The following is a 16,765-nucleotide window of genomic DNA, read 5'->3' as shown; positions in this document are numbered from 1 at the left end:
TAGGCAGCCAAAGTTTCACAGTTTACAACAAAAGAAACGAAGCACTGGAGGTAAAACGCAGAAATGACATTTGTGGAAACGGTAGGGTAAAACAAAGATATACTAGACGGGGGAAGCCATTCACTAGAACCGGTTTTGCGCGGTAGTTTCAGAGATTGGAGCTATTCCATGGGAAATTTGCATTTATGGTAGTCATGACACTGCTTAAGGAAGAAAAGCAAAAACAGTGGAGATAGATGGAGCAAGATGCGGAGCTTAACGCTCCCTGCTAATCGAAAATGCTGTTAGGTACTTAAATTTCGCAGGTAGAATAGCGATATTATCATCAGAAAGGTTGGCTCTTCGTTTTTATATAGCAGAATAGCACTAAAGGAAAGTTGTGAAAAAATATTTTTAGTAATGTAAATTCATTTATTCTTTGAGTACCAAAATCTTGAATTTAGATTTAAAAATTAATTCCTAAAATGTTCAACATATGACGTGGTTCCTAATAACTGAAAACCGGTGCCGCATTTCTAGGAAATTTATTCTATTTGATTTTATGTTTGTTTTTTATGCTAGGCATCCTAACGTCATTTAACTAAGTGGTAAATAGAAAACTCATTCCCTTCAGTTTGCTACATTTTTTAAAACTTTAGGTTCTATTTTGATGGGGTATCTTCTCCGTAATCCGATAAGAATTTTTTTTCCTCGTTTGTCAAATGTGCTACACGAAACAGAAAAAAAAATTTGGTAAATTGTAGCAACCGCAACCAGCAGAAGCACTGGACTGGACTGGAGTCTGGAGGTAGGAGGTCGCAGGTTTTCGAATTTACGCATTCCAACTTCCATTTCCATGTTTTAACATGGTTTGCATTTAAGCTCATAGGCAACCACTAACATAGGAACATTAATCAACATCGATGTGGAAGCTGGCTGCTTTAAGCAGTCGAGTGGCCTGCTTTTTCTTATATAAAATTTTTCCTGCGTTTCGATTGTAATCCAATCATTTCTGGGTACTAACTGTCAACCACTATTGTTGATGAACATGCCCAGCAAAAAGAAAAAATATAACGCCCGATTTCCGCCCGTGAGTTTTATTTTGTGATCTCTCTTCTTGCAGTAGACGCAACCGCTGTCTTCCAATGAAGCGTACATGACGATTTGTTTGTTATTTTGATTGTTTATCTCGGGGGATTTCAGTGTTTTTTGGCCTAACCAATCTAAAATGAAAACTTAAAATTTTAAATCCTTGTTTATGGGGGGAACATAAGATCAAACTGAAGAACCACTTATTTCTTTCTCTTTTGTAGGCCCGGATAAAGAAGATAATGCAAACAGATGAAGAAGTTGGAAAAGTGGCTGCACCTGTTCCTGTCATCATCTATATCCTTTTAAATTTTTATCCATAAGTTTTGTTTACTGTCAAATTCAATTTATAGTTTCCTTGACTGCATTTTATTTACCTCGAGCATTGGAGCTTTTTGTAGAGTCTCTCCTCACCAAAGCTGTACAGATCACATCAGCCAGGAATGCTAAAACACTCAGTCCTGCTCATCTGTAAGATCAAGGTCTCCAACCAGTTCACTCAATTCAAGTAACACATCTCTTTTTAGGAAGCAATGCATTCTTGCTGAAAGTCGTTTTGACTTCTTGAAAGATCTGGTCCTTACAATTCCTGATGTCCAGACAGAAGGTGAAGATAATGGGATAACTAGCGTGCCCTCGACACCCACTGCTCAACAGGCGCAACCATTAGTTTTCCGATCTCTTAGCGAAGCGGGGTCATCTTCATCCACTAACAAGAGTAAAGGAACCGGAACTGGGAGGCCCAGAGGTCGTCCAAGAAAAAACCCAGCCGCTCCCGGATCTACTGCGCCAAACAACCAAAGGTATTTTTTTTTATTTATGCACATCAGTATTAAATTTGATTCAACAAAATTTGATTTTAATTTATTTGAGTATGTCATTAGACACTTATGCTTTCTTCTTTTGTCAGGAAATGGGCTGGTAGAAAGTCAGACAGTGAAGAGACCGATTCAGGCGACTCGGAAGATGACGACGATGACGAAAACAGTAGCGACACGGAGTCATTGCCTAAAGGGCCGTCGTCGTCCAAGAATGGGAGAGATATAGCGTTAGCCACTGCCCATCAAGCAGCATTTCAGTTCAATGCCGTCCAGCCCAACTTCTACCAGGAAATTGGCGGTCAAAATAACTCGTCTTATCAAATTCAAATTAACTTACCTCCTGAAACGGCTCCAAGAGAGAGCGATAAAATCGGCAATGGCCAAGAAAAAGAAGTCGCACCCGCTACCGCGCATCATGCCAATAACGACGACGATGACTACGATACATAATCAAGTACGAAATGTCTCCCACTTTTGTCTGTTCTCTCTCTCCCCTCCCCATCTTCCCCAATCGATTTGTCCCCATCGTCTGATATTATAACCTTCGGTAACCACAGAATCTTCTCTTTCCAAGCATCACGGATCCACGCCTTCCCCTCAAACCATCATCTCCCCACATGCTGCACAATTGAAATAGTTTTTTTGTTTGTTCTTTTTTAATTTTCGTTTTTTTTTTTCTTTGAGGGGAAGTATTTTTCGAAATTTCCAAGACTTAATCCTTTATTCAGTGCTGTGAAATAAATGCGCCCATGGGATGATGTTGACCAAATGTGTTACGTCCTTCAGGTGTGAAACCACCATTTTTATTTTATTTTGTCAGTCCGTTTTTTCCATTTAACCATTTTTTCCCAAATACTTATGCATGTGTTTTTTTTTGTGGGGGATTGTTCTTGTTTTTTTTATTTTTTAAAGGAGGGAATTGCGGGATTATAGTTATTCGATTGAAATTGTTATTTTTAGGAGAAAAAATAGGAAGCCAAATACCATTTTTTTTTCAATTGTACTGAGTATTGAGGAAAATCACAGTGGTTAACCCGAGATCGTGAAGTCACGTTTTCCTATTGCAAACAAAAATAATAAAAAAAGAAACTACCAAACTTTCAGGGCTTTGAGAAGGAGAAGCGTTGACTGAATGTCTATTCATAATTTACCCTGATCAAGAAATAAGGATTACGATTGCTTATTCCTTAGTAATTTCTCAATAGGGTCTCCACCGGAAACGACATAATTTTATTATTTTTAAGTGTTGTGGTTTACCATTACTAAAAATTATTTTTGATGTGTTTTGTCTTTGAAAAACAGCTGGTTTTGCAACAACAAACATTTAAGAAAATTTTCTATAAAATTTTTTCAGGTTTCCGTCATTCATTGGCCACCAACAATTGTTCACAAAAACAAGTTGATACGAAATTTCTGGTTAAACCAACTGCTTTGCTTTGACACCAGGAAGGCTTCCGTTTTTACGTGTAGCTTTTTTCGGTTAAAATTTTGTCAGAAGAACTCTAGATAAGATGTTCTGACGAAACCTCTTGAAGTGTCTCTGTAAAGCCTTCGTATGTCAATTCCAGTGAAATGCTTTCCTATATAGTTTATCAACTGCAGAAGAGAAAATAGCAATTGTGGGCGAGGTAGCGCTTACAAATGGGAAATGACAAATAGAAGCCTTTCTGCTGGATTACTAAAACGTGCAACAGTGTTTTCGTAATCAAATTTTTTCGCAGCACAAAACACAATACTGTTTTAGTTCAAGAAATTCTAAAGACAATTCACATAAGCCTGTTTATTTGTTTTGAAACAAACTTCGGCGACAAATTTGCAAAGGTGCAAGAAGCGTGACTAGACCTAGCAGCGAAAAATATTGTACAATCAGTGCTTTTTCTAGAATTTTATCTTTCTTTTTCTTGCAGTGAGGGAGGGGGAGGGGGGGGGGCGGCTGGTATTGATCTTCAATCAGACAACGCGTCCAACAATCTACGCGCCTGCAGGCACACATCTGAATTTGCATGACGTTCGGACAAGCTTCGAACTTTTTTCTTTAACCTCTCCACCATAGACAGGCCAAAAACGGCAGCATACCTAATAATCATTAAACTGTTAAACTTTGTAAAATGCAAAACGTAAAAAGACACTGACATCGTGTCCGGAGCGGCGGCTTTATTTTCGGCTGGTAAATGGAGTGGGTCAATATTCAATCGTTTGGTAACACTTGCTAAATTAGCAAGGAGGGTAAGAACACGTAAAACCACTTCCTCGGGCATGGAAATGTCGACCATATAGATCAACTTAGAAGGTGCCTGTAAATTGATTATGCAAATGAAATGCCTACATGAAATACAAGAAAGGAAATTCTGTACCTGAGCAGCCAAAAGGCTCGGAACCATTTCTTCGTTGCAACTCTGAAAGTAAAATATTGTCAAATACTACATAACAAAGTTATGTCTCTACTGTCAATTTACGAGATTGATTAATAAGCGGAGGGACTGGAAGGAAAAACCGTCACTATTCCAATGACCTTCATCCAGTAAGCTATAGCACTTGTGAAGTGAAGTTTTGATTTCTTTCTGCCATGAGGACATGACAGAAATATTTACTAAAGCCAATAGTGCCGATGTAATCAAGGCTGGATCAGCTAAACTTGCGGTACGAAACAGAGACACCAAACTAATCGTGACCGATCGCATTTCTGCAAAATTTATCAGTTAACTCTTGTTTATCGAACATAGGAAAGTTTGTCTCCGTTACCATTATTGTTTTTCTCGTTCATTGCCATATTGGTAACTACCAAGCAAGTTTTCTGCTTTATTTGTCGATTTGAATGCAACACCAGTTTCGGTAGAACTGCAATGAGACCTGCTTCCCTAAATTTGTCCTGGTTGACGCTGAACACAGCCAAATTTGCAACAATTGTTAATGTACCCAAAATCAAGGGAGTCTCATTTGAAGCCAGCACAGCAGCTAAGTACTGAGCTTCCTGAAGACTTATTTCTCTGGAAAAAGGAATTAAAATGATTATGATTTCTTTCAACAATGAAATACTCTAATTCTAATTGTAACAGAACTAGACTTGGACACACTAACATACCTATGGCTGTCACTTAACAGATCAGGAAGTTTTTGGGTGATACTGTCTTTTTCGGCATCCCAAAGCTGCTCACATTCTTTCAACTTTGTATTTTCACCCACATCCAATATCACCTTTACAGACTAGGTATTATAAAATTCTTTATAGGAAACTATGTCAACTCGAGACCTACCTTATTTGAGGATTTCAAAGATCCAGTTCTACTCCAGCGATACCTGTTTGGTGAGTGACCAGGAGAATAATGCTGATCTCTGTCAGCCTCTATATATTCAGGAATGTGATGAACATCAACTGGGCTGAGAAGTCGGGGGGAACCCCATGGTGTAACCTGAATTAAATAGGCTAGAATAATGAAACAGTTTACCAACAAAAATATTTATGTTTCACACCTGTAAACTTCTTCCGCTGACACCATTCATCTTGTAGTTGGCATTGGTTTGGATGGCTGTTACAGCACTAGCAAACTGTCTGGCTTGCATGTTCAAGTCTCGTATACGTTCCTGAACAGATTTTGGCCTCAGAACAATTTTTGGTGGTCCATCTGTGAAAAAATCTCCCAATAATCCATCTGTTTGCGTGGTTTGTGACAACCGTCGAAGGAAAACGCTGCGATGTGGCGAATCGTCATTTCCTCTGCCTCTTCGTCTTCTTGAGAAGGCTGTTCTGCACACGGAATATCCTACATATGCAAATCCAGCCACTACTGCCGAGCAGAAAGCGATTTTGTTAATTGCGCGATCTGTATTTAAGTTTAAATTTAAGTTCACTAAGGACATATCAAACTATAAAAAAGTTAACAGGTTCGAATGCGGAATGTCAAAGGAAATGGCAATTGTTAACAAATAACGAGATAAATAACGACTGAGCGGTAAGGGCATCAAACAGACGACAGAAAGTTGGGAATCAATAACACAACCATGACACAACTAATAATAAATATTCCGCCGGCTAAACCTGCCATCTGTCAAGCGTTCCTTTAACTTTTTCATCTCAATTTCGTATCAGGCTCGCAGCCGTCACAACAATATACTAGTACCAATGCGCCGCGGCTCCTTGGAGAGGTTCCCGAAGGGCTTTTTCGGTTATGTGTAACTATAATGTGAAGCGTTCGTGAAGCCAAATCAGACGGTGGGAATGTAGAGTCAAACGGATCTGCTTTTCGACAATACGCAAGTTTCCGCTAGGTATGCCCAACACACCGCGATTTTTTAACAGAGCATTAGCCTCCATCAGCCAGTAAAGGTGGAGTTTTACCTTGTCCTCCAGTGAGTCTTGATGGAGTGGCAGCCGAATTTTTCAACGATATCACTGTCGCAACGAAACACAACCAAAATTCCATGGCCGCTGCAGCTGAAAATCGAGGCGGAGTTTACACAGCTCACAATTCTATAGGAAAACTCACATCTGGTTTACTTTTTGCGCAGTTTATTTTGTGCGTGCAGAATTTCTTTATATCTTCCAGCGATACTTGGCCGAAAGCTTCTGCTTTAGTAGATAAAGTTCCATCGGCACCCCTGCGACGAGACGGAATTTTCGAGTGTACAAAACTAATTGTTGACACTTGTTGGCGGGTGATCATATCATACATGGGCAAAACGAAATCGACCTCTTGAAATTGCCGTGTGCTGAGATTGAGCATGTAGGCTAGTAAGGCTTTACGAGAAATTTTAATCCGTCTTGTTTCGCCTGTTCCACCTCTGCCGAAAGCTAGTAAATCAGGAAAATGGATTTCAAGATAGTTGGGGTTCGAGTGTGAAACAAAACTGTTGTCAGGTCTCACGACGTAAATCTCTGACTTAGTGTCGCTAGGGGAAAGAATTTTGTTTCCAGACCACGCCTCAACGACTTTTCCATGGACGTTCGATTCAGATGGCGTGTCCCCACCAATTGTAACAGTCGCTGCTGTTATTACAATTTCTTCTACTTCTTTGTTAGGGCGTAATAGTGAAGAACCGCCGGATGAGTTGTTCTTTCTCCTCCGCGACCTCGTGTGAATTTCCATCGAGTTCCGTTTCAGCTTCCTCATTGTCTGTGTCCGTCATGGTAAACATGGATGGACAAACGTCGTTGATAAGAAGCCGTTCACAATTAGCCTTGTTGAATTCAGCTTTCGCCATGACTTTGTTAGCCTTTCCAAAAGTTCAAAGGTCTTCATGGCGACGATTTTGGCTTTTTGAATGATTGTTTCGTCCTTGGAACGACAATAACGCGAAGGGGAACCTCGCTTGGCTGCAGAGGAAGACTCAAACGCTTCTGCTTTAGTAGATAAAGTTCCATCGGCACCCCTGCGACGAGACGGAATTTTCGAGCGGACAAATCCATTAGTTGATACTTGTTGGCGGGTGACAATATCATACATCGGCAAAACAAAATCGACTTGTTGAAATTGTCGTGTACTGAGAATCATCATGTAGGCTCATAAGGCTTTGCGCGAAATTTTAACCCGTCTTGTTTCTACGTAAAGCCATGTTAATAAATACCGGTACATGGCTGCAGTGATTCAGTCATGTTATGTAATCTTACTTAGATATAATAGTAAACAAATGTTCAATAATTTTAGGCAGGAAAGACGCATGGTGAGTGAATTATCTGTGGTGGTTCCAGCCCCCAAAGCCTCATGCTTGTCTGGTAGCAAAACATGCAATGCAGCATAACCTTCCAATCTCAATATGGCCACTTCCTAAAGAACAATCAACAACCGACTTCTGAGAGCTAGGTGTCATAGCTTCTTTTGGACATCTCATTCCCAAACGAATCATTAATACTTTCCGGCAGTAGGTAACAAGTTAATAAGTTCCTAAATTCTATTGTAATTCCAACAAAACGAATCATTATTTTAGAGGAATGCTAAATATCCACGCCAGCCTATTGCCGCGATGGAGAGATGCTGCCCCTATAGTGCACGCCATTATGAACGGTGATGAAAAGACTGTTGGTGTTCAACTAACACACTTTGAGTAAACTGTAGCAAAAGGAATCTGTGTATTACTCTCAAGAGTACCATACGCCACACCGTCTTGTCTACGTACAAGAAAATTCTGGATTACCCCTTCTCTCCCTGTGCAGCGTTGCCGCTCTTCCCAGTTTGTTGCCTTGTTATATTCAACCATATTCAACACCTCCCCTCAAACTGAGGAAACACAGGACATGAAGACAATACAATGACATCAATACAAAGTATGCTGGAAAAGATACCGATCCTTGTGTCGGAAATCCTTATGTTCGACAATCCTGTCTGCTTCGTCTTCCTCTTTTTCACGCCGGCGTTTGTATTTACGACATTGAGCTCTGACATGCGTCGTCGATTTGCACTCCCAGCATTCCTTCGTTGCGCCAGACTGTTGATGAGAAGGATGGCCTCGTTTTCCACGATCGAACTGGGCAGGTAGAGCACGTTCTCTTGATTCTTCATCATGTGGTTCAGCGCCGTTTTTATTCTTACTGAGAAATGCTGCATCAGGAGTTGATCGTTTTTCTTCATCATTTCTCATGCTCTTGTCGAGTGTAATGAGACGGGTCGTGAGCCTTTTTAGAGTCTTCTCAGCGACGGGTGTACTTTCCCAAGCAAAGCCAAAGACACGGAATTCTGCAGGTAGTGACATGAGGACTTTTGCCATTATTTGTTCGTCATCAATGGCTATGTTGAGGCTCTTCAGACGAAATGCAATTTGCTCTAGTTCTGTCAAAAAACTTGAGACACTCTGGCCTTGCCTAAAGGTGCACCCATAAAACTTGGTCCACAATAATGGTATGCTATCAGCGGCAGCTTCTTCATACTCAGATTCTAGTTTGATCCACATCTCTCTGGCTGAGTTGCAGGTCATCAGGATTCGTGATTGTTCTTCTTTAATGGCTCCGAATATGTTCTGCATTGCCCTGGTGTTTTTCTTCTCCCAATTGGTGATATCAGCTGCATTCACAATGGCTTGGGCATCATTGCGTCTCTGAAGTGAGGAAAGAAAAAAAAGAAGGCTGGTCATAATGCGGAATCCCTCTCACATTGTCACAATGTGGAAAAGCACCAGCTTTCTACTCGGTTCTTCACATTCTCTCAATGCCGAATCCCTCTCACATTGTCATAATGTGGAATCCCTCTCACATTGTCACAATGTGGAAAAGCACCAGCTTTCTACTCGGTTCTTCACATTCTCTCAATGCCGAATCCCTCTCACATTGTCATAATGTGGAATCCCTCTCATATCATCACGATATGGAAAAACACTAAACTGTCTTGTAGATGTTCACTCAGACCATAGCAAAGGAAAGAAAAAAATACTGACAACATAGCCTCATGGCCTTGCTGGCCACCAATTTCCATCAACACATAACTAGCAAGAAACACAACAAAGAATAATAACTGTTTCTTACCACATCAGGTTTTTGTTCAGTCCCGTCAACAATTCCCCAGAGCTCATCACTTTGTAGTGCCAATTTCATCCCGAACTTCCATGATTCGTAGTTTCTGCCATCAAGGCACCATCCAACATGGCGGCGTCCATCCTTTTCCATCGCCGAAGATCAGTTCAATTCACTTTTCCCGAACTATAAAAAAAACACGAACGAAAGAAAAAAAATATAGCTACGCGTATAGCTGGGCCCATAACCTGTTGGTGTTCAACTAACACACTTTGAGTAAACTGTAGCAAAAGGAATCTGTGTATTACTCTCAAGAGTACCATACGCCACACCGTCTTGTCTACGTACAAGAAAATTCTGGATTACCCCTTCTCTCCCTGTGCAGCGTTGCCGCTCTTCCCAGTTTGTTGCCTTGTTATATTCAACCATATTCAACAAAGACAGGAGTGATGATCACGAGAATTAAGCTCTATTAGTAAAGTAAATCCCGGAGTAATAAGGATCTCCCGCGTCGCTGACGGAAAAGTATCCAACAAGCCACTAACAATTTGATAACTAACAGTTAGCATAGTGATAAAAATAATTTTGTGTTTCCATATGCTACCCGATTACCCGATCCGATAATGACAATAACGAGTAATGGAAAGACTCTATTTTGTATTGCAAAAATAGTTCTACATAGCCGGGGGGTAGTGGAGTCTACCGATGATACAGTCTACACTTTTCCAGACATTTAATACCTAGGGCAAAAAAAAGTGTCTGGACTGACATTACCCAACCCCCCTTATGATGATTTTGCGCCAAAACCGCCCTACCTCTCCTTAAAAAGGTAAACTATTAATATTTTCGACCCACAGATGGCTTTTTCAAAATAAATCAGTGTTCACCTTTTTGTGCATGATACTGTACAGGAGTTTTGTTTTGATTCTGTACATTGTCGAAAGGCTTTTCTGTGTTCAATAGAGGTACAACTACCCTATCTTGTTGTACAAATCTGGTAATGTTTGTTTTTATGATCAATGTGAGAGCTACCTAAAGAGCTGCAAAAAAAAACATGTTAGTACAGCTTACGTTACTAAAATTACACCAGGATTATTCCACAAGTACCTTACAGGATTATTTGACACCAGTAGATCTATTGGTTCACCTCTCAGCATTGAACGTGATGGTAACCTATGATACAATAGAATTGTCATTTTGCAGAACACCAAATAGCAATTACTACTCCTAATTGAACTTTACCTGTCAGAATTCACCAATTTTTGGGGTTTCATCTGTTTTTTTTTGTATAACACCTTTTCGATATTATTTCCTATTTTGTGTAACACATATGGTTACATATTTGTTGTTAAAATAATGTCGCGCCGAGGAATAACGCTGAGACTCAAGTAGCGATTAAGACACGTTTATTCACCGTAAACGTACATAACACTACAACAGATATAAGTAGACTGGGGGCACAGCAAGGGACACACACAAGTATTTATGCACTAACGTAGACAGCAGCTACCGGGAGAAATATCTGCTGACAAGACTGCCGGACATCTCGGGTAGAGTTGCGGTCAATAGCCGATACAGAAGCGCCGGACGTGACAACTAGTCCATGGGGCCTCAAGTAACCGCGACATCTCCCTCCCCTAGATAGCGAGTCGTCCCGACCGCTATTACTTTCCTATAAAACTCTATATCCCAAAAACTCAACATACCATGGGGAACATTTGACCCCTCTACACTCTACAAAGACAATACCTTGCCAAACATCAACCGAGAGAGAGAGAGAAAAAAAACAGTACATGAGTTCATAAAATAACATAAGTTGGGGGATTTTTCCACTTTCAGCAAGTCAACCGCTCCCGCCATCGAAGAATTTCCATGCAGTGTCGCTCTTCTCTACCAATTGGGTCTTCAGCTTGGCCAAGTCCTCCCCTCTGCTTCTCCTTCTCTGTCTCCGGCTGCTTTCACGCCGCTCTTTTTCTTCTCTACATTAATTCCTCCAACATTCTCTCGATCTTTTCCAACCACGTTTCTACCGTTGCATCTTGCTGCGATGGGTCATACGTGGGTTTTTCCTCCCTTCCCATAACTCCCAGCATTCTCTCGTTATTACCCGTGTACGGTCTTCCCACCCGGATAATCCTCCTGGCTCACCTACACAGTCGTCCACTCGACTCCCGTTCCTTCGCACAAGGTTACTCGGGTTGAGGGTTTCGACGATACCACCTACAATTGCTTGATCAACCCTTGGCGCAAATCGCCCAAACTTGTCGCGAGGGCGTTGTCTTCCCCTGGCTCTACCAGCACCCCCACTCATCTACTGCCTTCTGACTATTTGTCTATAGCCCGATCCTCAGATCGCCCACAACGGTAACCTACCGCCTCCCGACGAACGACTCTTCGTCTAAAACCCGATCCTCAGATCGCTCACAACGGTAACCTACCGCCTCCCGATGAATGACTCTTCGTCTAAATCCGATCTTCCGATCGCTCACAACGGTAACTTACCGCCTCCCGACGAACGACTCTTCGTCTAAAACCCGATCCTCAGATCGCTCACAACGGTAACCTACCGCCTCCCGACGAACGACTCTTCGTCTAAATCTGATCTTCCGATCGCTCACAACGGTAACCTACCGCCTCCCGACGAACGACTCTTCGTCTAAAACCCGATCCTCAGATCGCTCACAACGGTAACCTACCGCCTCCCGACGAACGACTCTTCGTCTAAATCCGATCTTCCGATCGCTCACAACGGTAACCTACCGCCTCCCGACGAACGACTCTTCGTCTAAACTCCCGATTTTTCAATCGTTACCGGCGGTGATCTACCGCCTTGCGGCGCACCACTGTCCGCCTCTACGCCCCCTTAATCACCACTAGGTCCCACCTACCTCCCCAGAAATTCTTATGGCCGTCCCCGCGCTATCGCATCCTAATCGCCTGTCACACGGCCGGTGCTGTGGCTTCGTACCCCAACAGTTTAAGGCGCATAGGCCAGTTGGGTCGACGACTCTCGGAAGCCCCTGACAGCCTCCGCCTCCGCACAACTAGAGCACAATAGAATGAAACAGCGCAAAGACTTACCACAAGTTCTGCATCTCCACCATGTCGCGCCGAGGAATAACGCTGAGACTCAAGTAGCGATTAAGACACGTTTATTCACCGTAAACGTACATAACACTACAACAGATATAAGTAGACTGGGGGCACAGCAAGGGACACACACAAGTATTTATGCACTAACGTAGACAGCAGCTACCGGGAGAAATATCTGCTGACAAGACTGCCGGACATCTCGGGTAGAGTTGCGGTCAATAGCCGATACAGAAGCGCCGGACGTGACAACTAGTCCATGGGGCCTCAAGTAACCGCGACAATAAGTAGTAATAAAGAACAACAACAAAATTTCTTTTGCATTACCTCATCAATCACATTTTCTTGCTTTAATAGTTCTTTCTGTTTAACTGAAGACTTCGATTGATCCAAACCATTTCTTTGGCGGGGCATTTCGTACAATTACAATTAAAAATCTGAAATTAAAAGCTAGTCTTCAACACTCGACATTAAAATAAAATTAACGCAATGAGCCAATCACTGTTTATTTTCCATTTCGTCCATTTTCCTTTTCGTCATTTGCTTTCCTTTTATTTGAACAAGGCTGAAATCGTGGCTGCCGTTTATTTGTTTTATAGCTTTAATAAATAAACTTTTCTTAGAAAAAAATTAATGCTATCCCGTGTAAAAAGTTTCAACAAATTTTTATCCGTAATTTTTTATTAGTAACATTCTTTCCCCAATAAGTTCTATGTACCTTAAGAAAAAACTCAAAAGCCATCGATTGAGCTTAGCAGGCGAATTTCATTCGTTTCCATTTCCACATATCCCCTCCAACCCAAACTGCCTTACCCTAAATCCCTTCGGGAAACAATATAGTACTCAAGGGCTCTCGGTGTTCGCGCAGTTCCCGATAGGGTTAAGTGAAAAAATGTCTTAATTGAAAAATTGTTAAACGACAAGTAATAAGAAAAATCAGTGCGTATTTCTGTATTTTTGAAACGGTACTTTATGAATTACGATACAATTTCTTTCATAATGGTTCTCACCAACAATTCTGATTTCCAATAAAATAAATACAGTACCAATCAAACGTTGTTGCACAAAATGAAGGTACCTAATTTTAATGACAATTCTGGTATCCTATAAAACAAATATAAAACTATTCAAAAATTATTGAACAAAATGAAGGTACCAAATTTAAATTTCCCGATAGGGATTCTATCAAAACTCGCATTTCCCAACCCCCTGATACAGGCACCCTTACCTTTCTACAACGACCGGTGGATCGACCGACACTTTTTCTGAGACTTTACCCCAGAGATGGCGCTGATGGCGCGGCGATTTCAGGGGTGTCCGCACTAATCTTTCGTTCGTTTTTTTTTTTTAGATGCTGTGCCGCTGAGATTGGTCTCCATTTGTAGAGGAAATAACGCAGCAGCTCCCGGTCGAGTCCCCGTTTTTATCGGATGAACGACGAAGGAGTGTGGAGCAGTTTAGTCAGCCAACTCGAGTCGATTTCAGGGTCTCGTACGTATCCTTTATACGTTTTCTTATTTTAGATGCTGCGTCGCAAAACTTGACGTCGTGTTGTAGAGGAGATAACGCGGAGATTAACGAAGGGGTCCTATCAATTATCGGCTCAACAATAAAGGAATGCGGAGCAATCTAAGAGCGACTCGACATTTCTGGAGATTTTTTTTCAGAGAGATGGCGCGTCGGTCATGAAGATAGGGAAAAATCAGGCCGCGAAGTTATTTTTCAAGGCGAGGCTTTGTGCGTCGCCCGGCAACGGACAGGTTTTTTCACAGGCCGTGTGAGCTCCATTGTTTCGATCATGGTCGTCTACATAAAAAGGGGCAACTACGGAACGCCGTTTGATCCACTTTTTAATAGTTGTCCGTTTATTTAGCAAATAAATAAACAACTTGTACTGCCATGTAGCGATTTCGATAGACGACGCCTTCAAGGGAGGAGGAGTCTACAACATATTGAATTTATCGATCGATTGTTAGGCCGATTTCGATCAGCATTGTATAGTTAATGAATGACAACTTGACGAGATCTTGACACGCACGTTGGAAGTGTACGCGTGTTTGCACCTCGATGAGCGTTGCACAATAACAAAGCTCCGTTGGTGAGCGTATTGATTAATAAAGGTATTTAAGGCATTATCCAATTAGTCATGCCATAATGTCTCACTTTGTTGGCAGCTAGGTGAAGTCCTTGAGTGCCTCAAGGACTTTGTTTTGTTTTAGCAGTATTTTTTCCTTCAACAATTAATCTTGCATCTCCAACCATGGAATGAGTTACATGTGACTCGAGACAAACAAACAGTGCAATTGCAACAATATAATTAGTCAGCGGTAAACAACACATTCTATCTGAGAATAGTTTAGACTTTTTGAGCGTATCTTTTGTTTATCACATGTTGCATTTTAATTACTGTTATTTTTAAATTTATATCCATGGTTTTTCTTTGACTAGATATAAATTTGCCATATCTTCATGCCAACCACAAGGATTCTGCTTTTGCACACACCTTCATTATTAATGTGTTTCTTCAGGTATGGTCACTATCAGTAGCTTTACACACAGTGTGCATCGTGAATACATCAATCCCAGAGAAAACATTCCAATGGAAAATATTGAGAATTTCTGCCCTTCTATCCTGAACTAAACAATGCTGGTTTGTATAAATAGGCATAAAAAAACCTATCAACAGTATTTTTAGTTTGCAGTTTGCTTTAACATACAACTCTATGGCATGTTGATATTGTCGCGGGTGAAAAGGGAGATTGGTTATCTCTTCACAGAGATGAGTCATCCGCTCCTTGGACAACGCTGCGATCGTGGTGAAGAAATTATCGGGAGAAGTCCGCTCTAAGAAAGATACGCAGATATGCAGTCCGGAAGGGGAGTAATTCGCGCGACGGTATAAAACGCTGCCCCGAATCTGCGTTAGATGAGTCTCCATCGGGTGAGTTCCCGGAGCTGGGCTCCGTAAGAGGAGTTCCCTGGTTTCCCAAGAGGTCTTCAGACGCTTCTCCAACTTTTGGTAATGGTTATCCCTTTTGTTTGATTTAAACCATTGTTTAGAATTGATGTCATCACTTGTTGTATTCGTTTGTTCTTGTCCAAATACAACTCGTGTGACAATATTAGCTAAATTTTTATTATTTATAGTATTAGACGGTAAAAAAATTCTTCTCTCGGAAGTTTATGACTTTGGACTTGCTTGAGATGACCCTTGAGCCAAGAAGCTTTTCCTGCTTTGTGTGGACAGGAATATTAGAGGCATTGATGTCTGAAACCAACAAGTGTCTTGCAAAGAAAGTAAAAAGAAACATTGATGTTGGTCATCCTCTGAGTGATGCTGAAGCCTGGTAAGAAGAAAGAAGAGTATGAGTATTAGTGAGTGGTAAAATACATGATTTAGATTCAGAATTGAATGAAAATCACGGAAATCAGGTTTATTTTTCTATTGGTCTTATAGTTTTTCATTTACATTTTAAAAACCATAAATGAAGTTGGTGCGCTAACAGAACTGTTTTCGTAAATTTTTTAAACGGCTAGTCTAAAGAGAAAACCAATGACTAAATCGAAATCAGCGTTCAATTTCGATTATACCGTCTGATTTTTGGAGAATTTCAAGAGATGTCGTTTTTGGCCGATTTTGACAAAAGTGGAAAGGCAATACATTTCCCACTTTTTCATTTTTGACCAAATTTCAAATTTGGCTTCAAATACATGATTAAGATTCAGAATTGAATGAAAATCACGGAAATCCAGTTTATTTTTCTATTGGTCTTATAATTTTTCATTTACATTTTAAAAACCATGAATGAAGTTGGTGCGCTAACAGAATTGTTTTCGTTAATTTTTTAAACGGCTAGTCTAAAGAGAAAACCAATGACTAAATCGAAATCAGCGTTCAATTTCGATTATACCGTCTGATTTTTGGAGAATTTCAAGAGATGTCATTTTTGGCCGATTTTGACAAAAGTGGAAAGGCGGGATGAAGGCGTTGATGATCAGCGCACGCCTCATAGGACATGTATACGGAGTCTGTTTTGCCGGAAGAGCAAACGGTTTCCGACATATTATGGGAAATTGGCGACCAGGCCGTACCCTATCGGGAACTTCCTGAACGGAGTGAGGGCCCCTAGTGAAATAATTGCTTTCTTCATTTTTTCAAGCCAAACGCCACCTAGCAACAGAAAATCAAGCATAAAAAAAACACCATCTAACGACGGAAAAAAGCCTAAATTTTATTTTATTTTATATCCTGCGTAACTAACAACCAACAACAACAAAAAATTGCAAAACATCACCAACCAGTCAGCCGTTATCTCAGCTTTGCAAAAACGTTAGTAAGGGACCAACA

General features: G+C 41.0%; 3 protein-coding genes, 1 long non-coding RNA gene and 1 pseudogene across 7 annotated transcripts; 2 read left to right on the top strand and 3 right to left on the bottom strand.

Moving 5' to 3' along the window:
* The first annotated feature begins 48 nt into the window (after nucleotides 1-48).
* LOC116918735 (dr1-associated corepressor) lies at nucleotides 49-2,689 on the top strand. Of its 2 annotated transcripts, XM_045170915.1 has the most exons (5): nucleotides 882-1,069; nucleotides 1,293-1,365; nucleotides 1,446-1,539; nucleotides 1,596-1,871; nucleotides 1,979-2,689. In XM_045170915.1, the coding sequence occupies exons 1-5, from the start codon at nucleotides 1,022-1,024 to the stop codon at nucleotides 2,337-2,339; spliced, it is 852 nt and encodes a 283-aa protein (XP_045026850.1). In that variant the 5' UTR covers nucleotides 882-1,021; the 3' UTR covers nucleotides 2,340-2,689. The 2 variants fall into 2 exon arrangements, with proteins under 2 accessions (XP_045026851.1, XP_045026850.1); XM_045170916.1 differs by lacking the exons at nucleotides 882-1,069; nucleotides 1,293-1,365 and adding an exon at nucleotides 49-86 and having other exon boundaries at nucleotides 1,393-1,539.
* Nucleotides 2,690-3,654: 965 nt separating this feature from the next.
* Nucleotides 3,655-5,885, bottom strand: LOC116918734 (armadillo repeat-containing protein 10). Its single transcript, XM_032924473.2, has 8 exons — nucleotides 5,361-5,885; nucleotides 5,144-5,299; nucleotides 4,972-5,084; nucleotides 4,632-4,876; nucleotides 4,346-4,572; nucleotides 4,244-4,285; nucleotides 4,023-4,183; nucleotides 3,655-3,965 (listed from the first exon to the last, which is right to left on the bottom strand). The coding sequence occupies exons 1-8, from the start codon at nucleotides 5,745-5,747 to the stop codon at nucleotides 3,836-3,838; spliced, it is 1,461 nt and encodes a 486-aa protein (XP_032780364.2). The 5' UTR covers nucleotides 5,748-5,885; the 3' UTR covers nucleotides 3,655-3,835.
* Nucleotides 5,886-6,137: 252 nt separating this feature from the next.
* On the bottom strand, nucleotides 6,138-7,088 carry LOC123470560 (annotated as a pseudogene).
* An 841-nt stretch (nucleotides 7,089-7,929) lies between these two features.
* On the bottom strand, nucleotides 7,930-9,759 carry LOC116917852. Of its 2 annotated transcripts, none has more exons than XM_045170913.1 (3): nucleotides 9,599-9,759; nucleotides 9,340-9,513; nucleotides 7,930-8,915 (listed from the first exon to the last, which is right to left on the bottom strand). In XM_045170913.1, the coding sequence occupies exons 2-3, from the start codon at nucleotides 9,478-9,480 to the stop codon at nucleotides 8,139-8,141; spliced, it is 918 nt and encodes a 305-aa protein (XP_045026848.1). In that variant the 5' UTR covers nucleotides 9,481-9,513; nucleotides 9,599-9,759; the 3' UTR covers nucleotides 7,930-8,138. The 2 variants fall into 2 exon arrangements, with proteins under 2 accessions (XP_045026848.1, XP_045026849.1); XM_045170914.1 differs by having other exon boundaries at nucleotides 9,636-9,750.
* A 4,513-nt stretch (nucleotides 9,760-14,272) lies between these two features.
* On the top strand, nucleotides 14,273-15,252 carry LOC123470559. 2 transcript variants are annotated; one of them, XR_006644283.1, is made up of 4 exons: nucleotides 14,273-14,537; nucleotides 14,592-14,744; nucleotides 14,866-15,067; nucleotides 15,195-15,252. It is a non-coding gene; the product is annotated as an uncharacterized LOC123470559 (long non-coding RNA). The 2 variants fall into 2 exon arrangements; XR_006644282.1 differs by having other exon boundaries at nucleotides 15,172-15,232.
* The last annotated feature ends 1,513 nt before the right edge of the window (nucleotides 15,253-16,765 follow it).

Source organism: Daphnia magna, linkage group LG3 (assembly GCF_020631705.1).
Source record: "Daphnia magna isolate NIES linkage group LG3, ASM2063170v1.1, whole genome shotgun sequence".
Lineage (NCBI taxonomy): Eukaryota > Metazoa > Arthropoda > Branchiopoda > Diplostraca > Daphniidae > Daphnia > Daphnia magna.
This window is presented reverse-complemented; position numbering and strand designations above follow the sequence as displayed.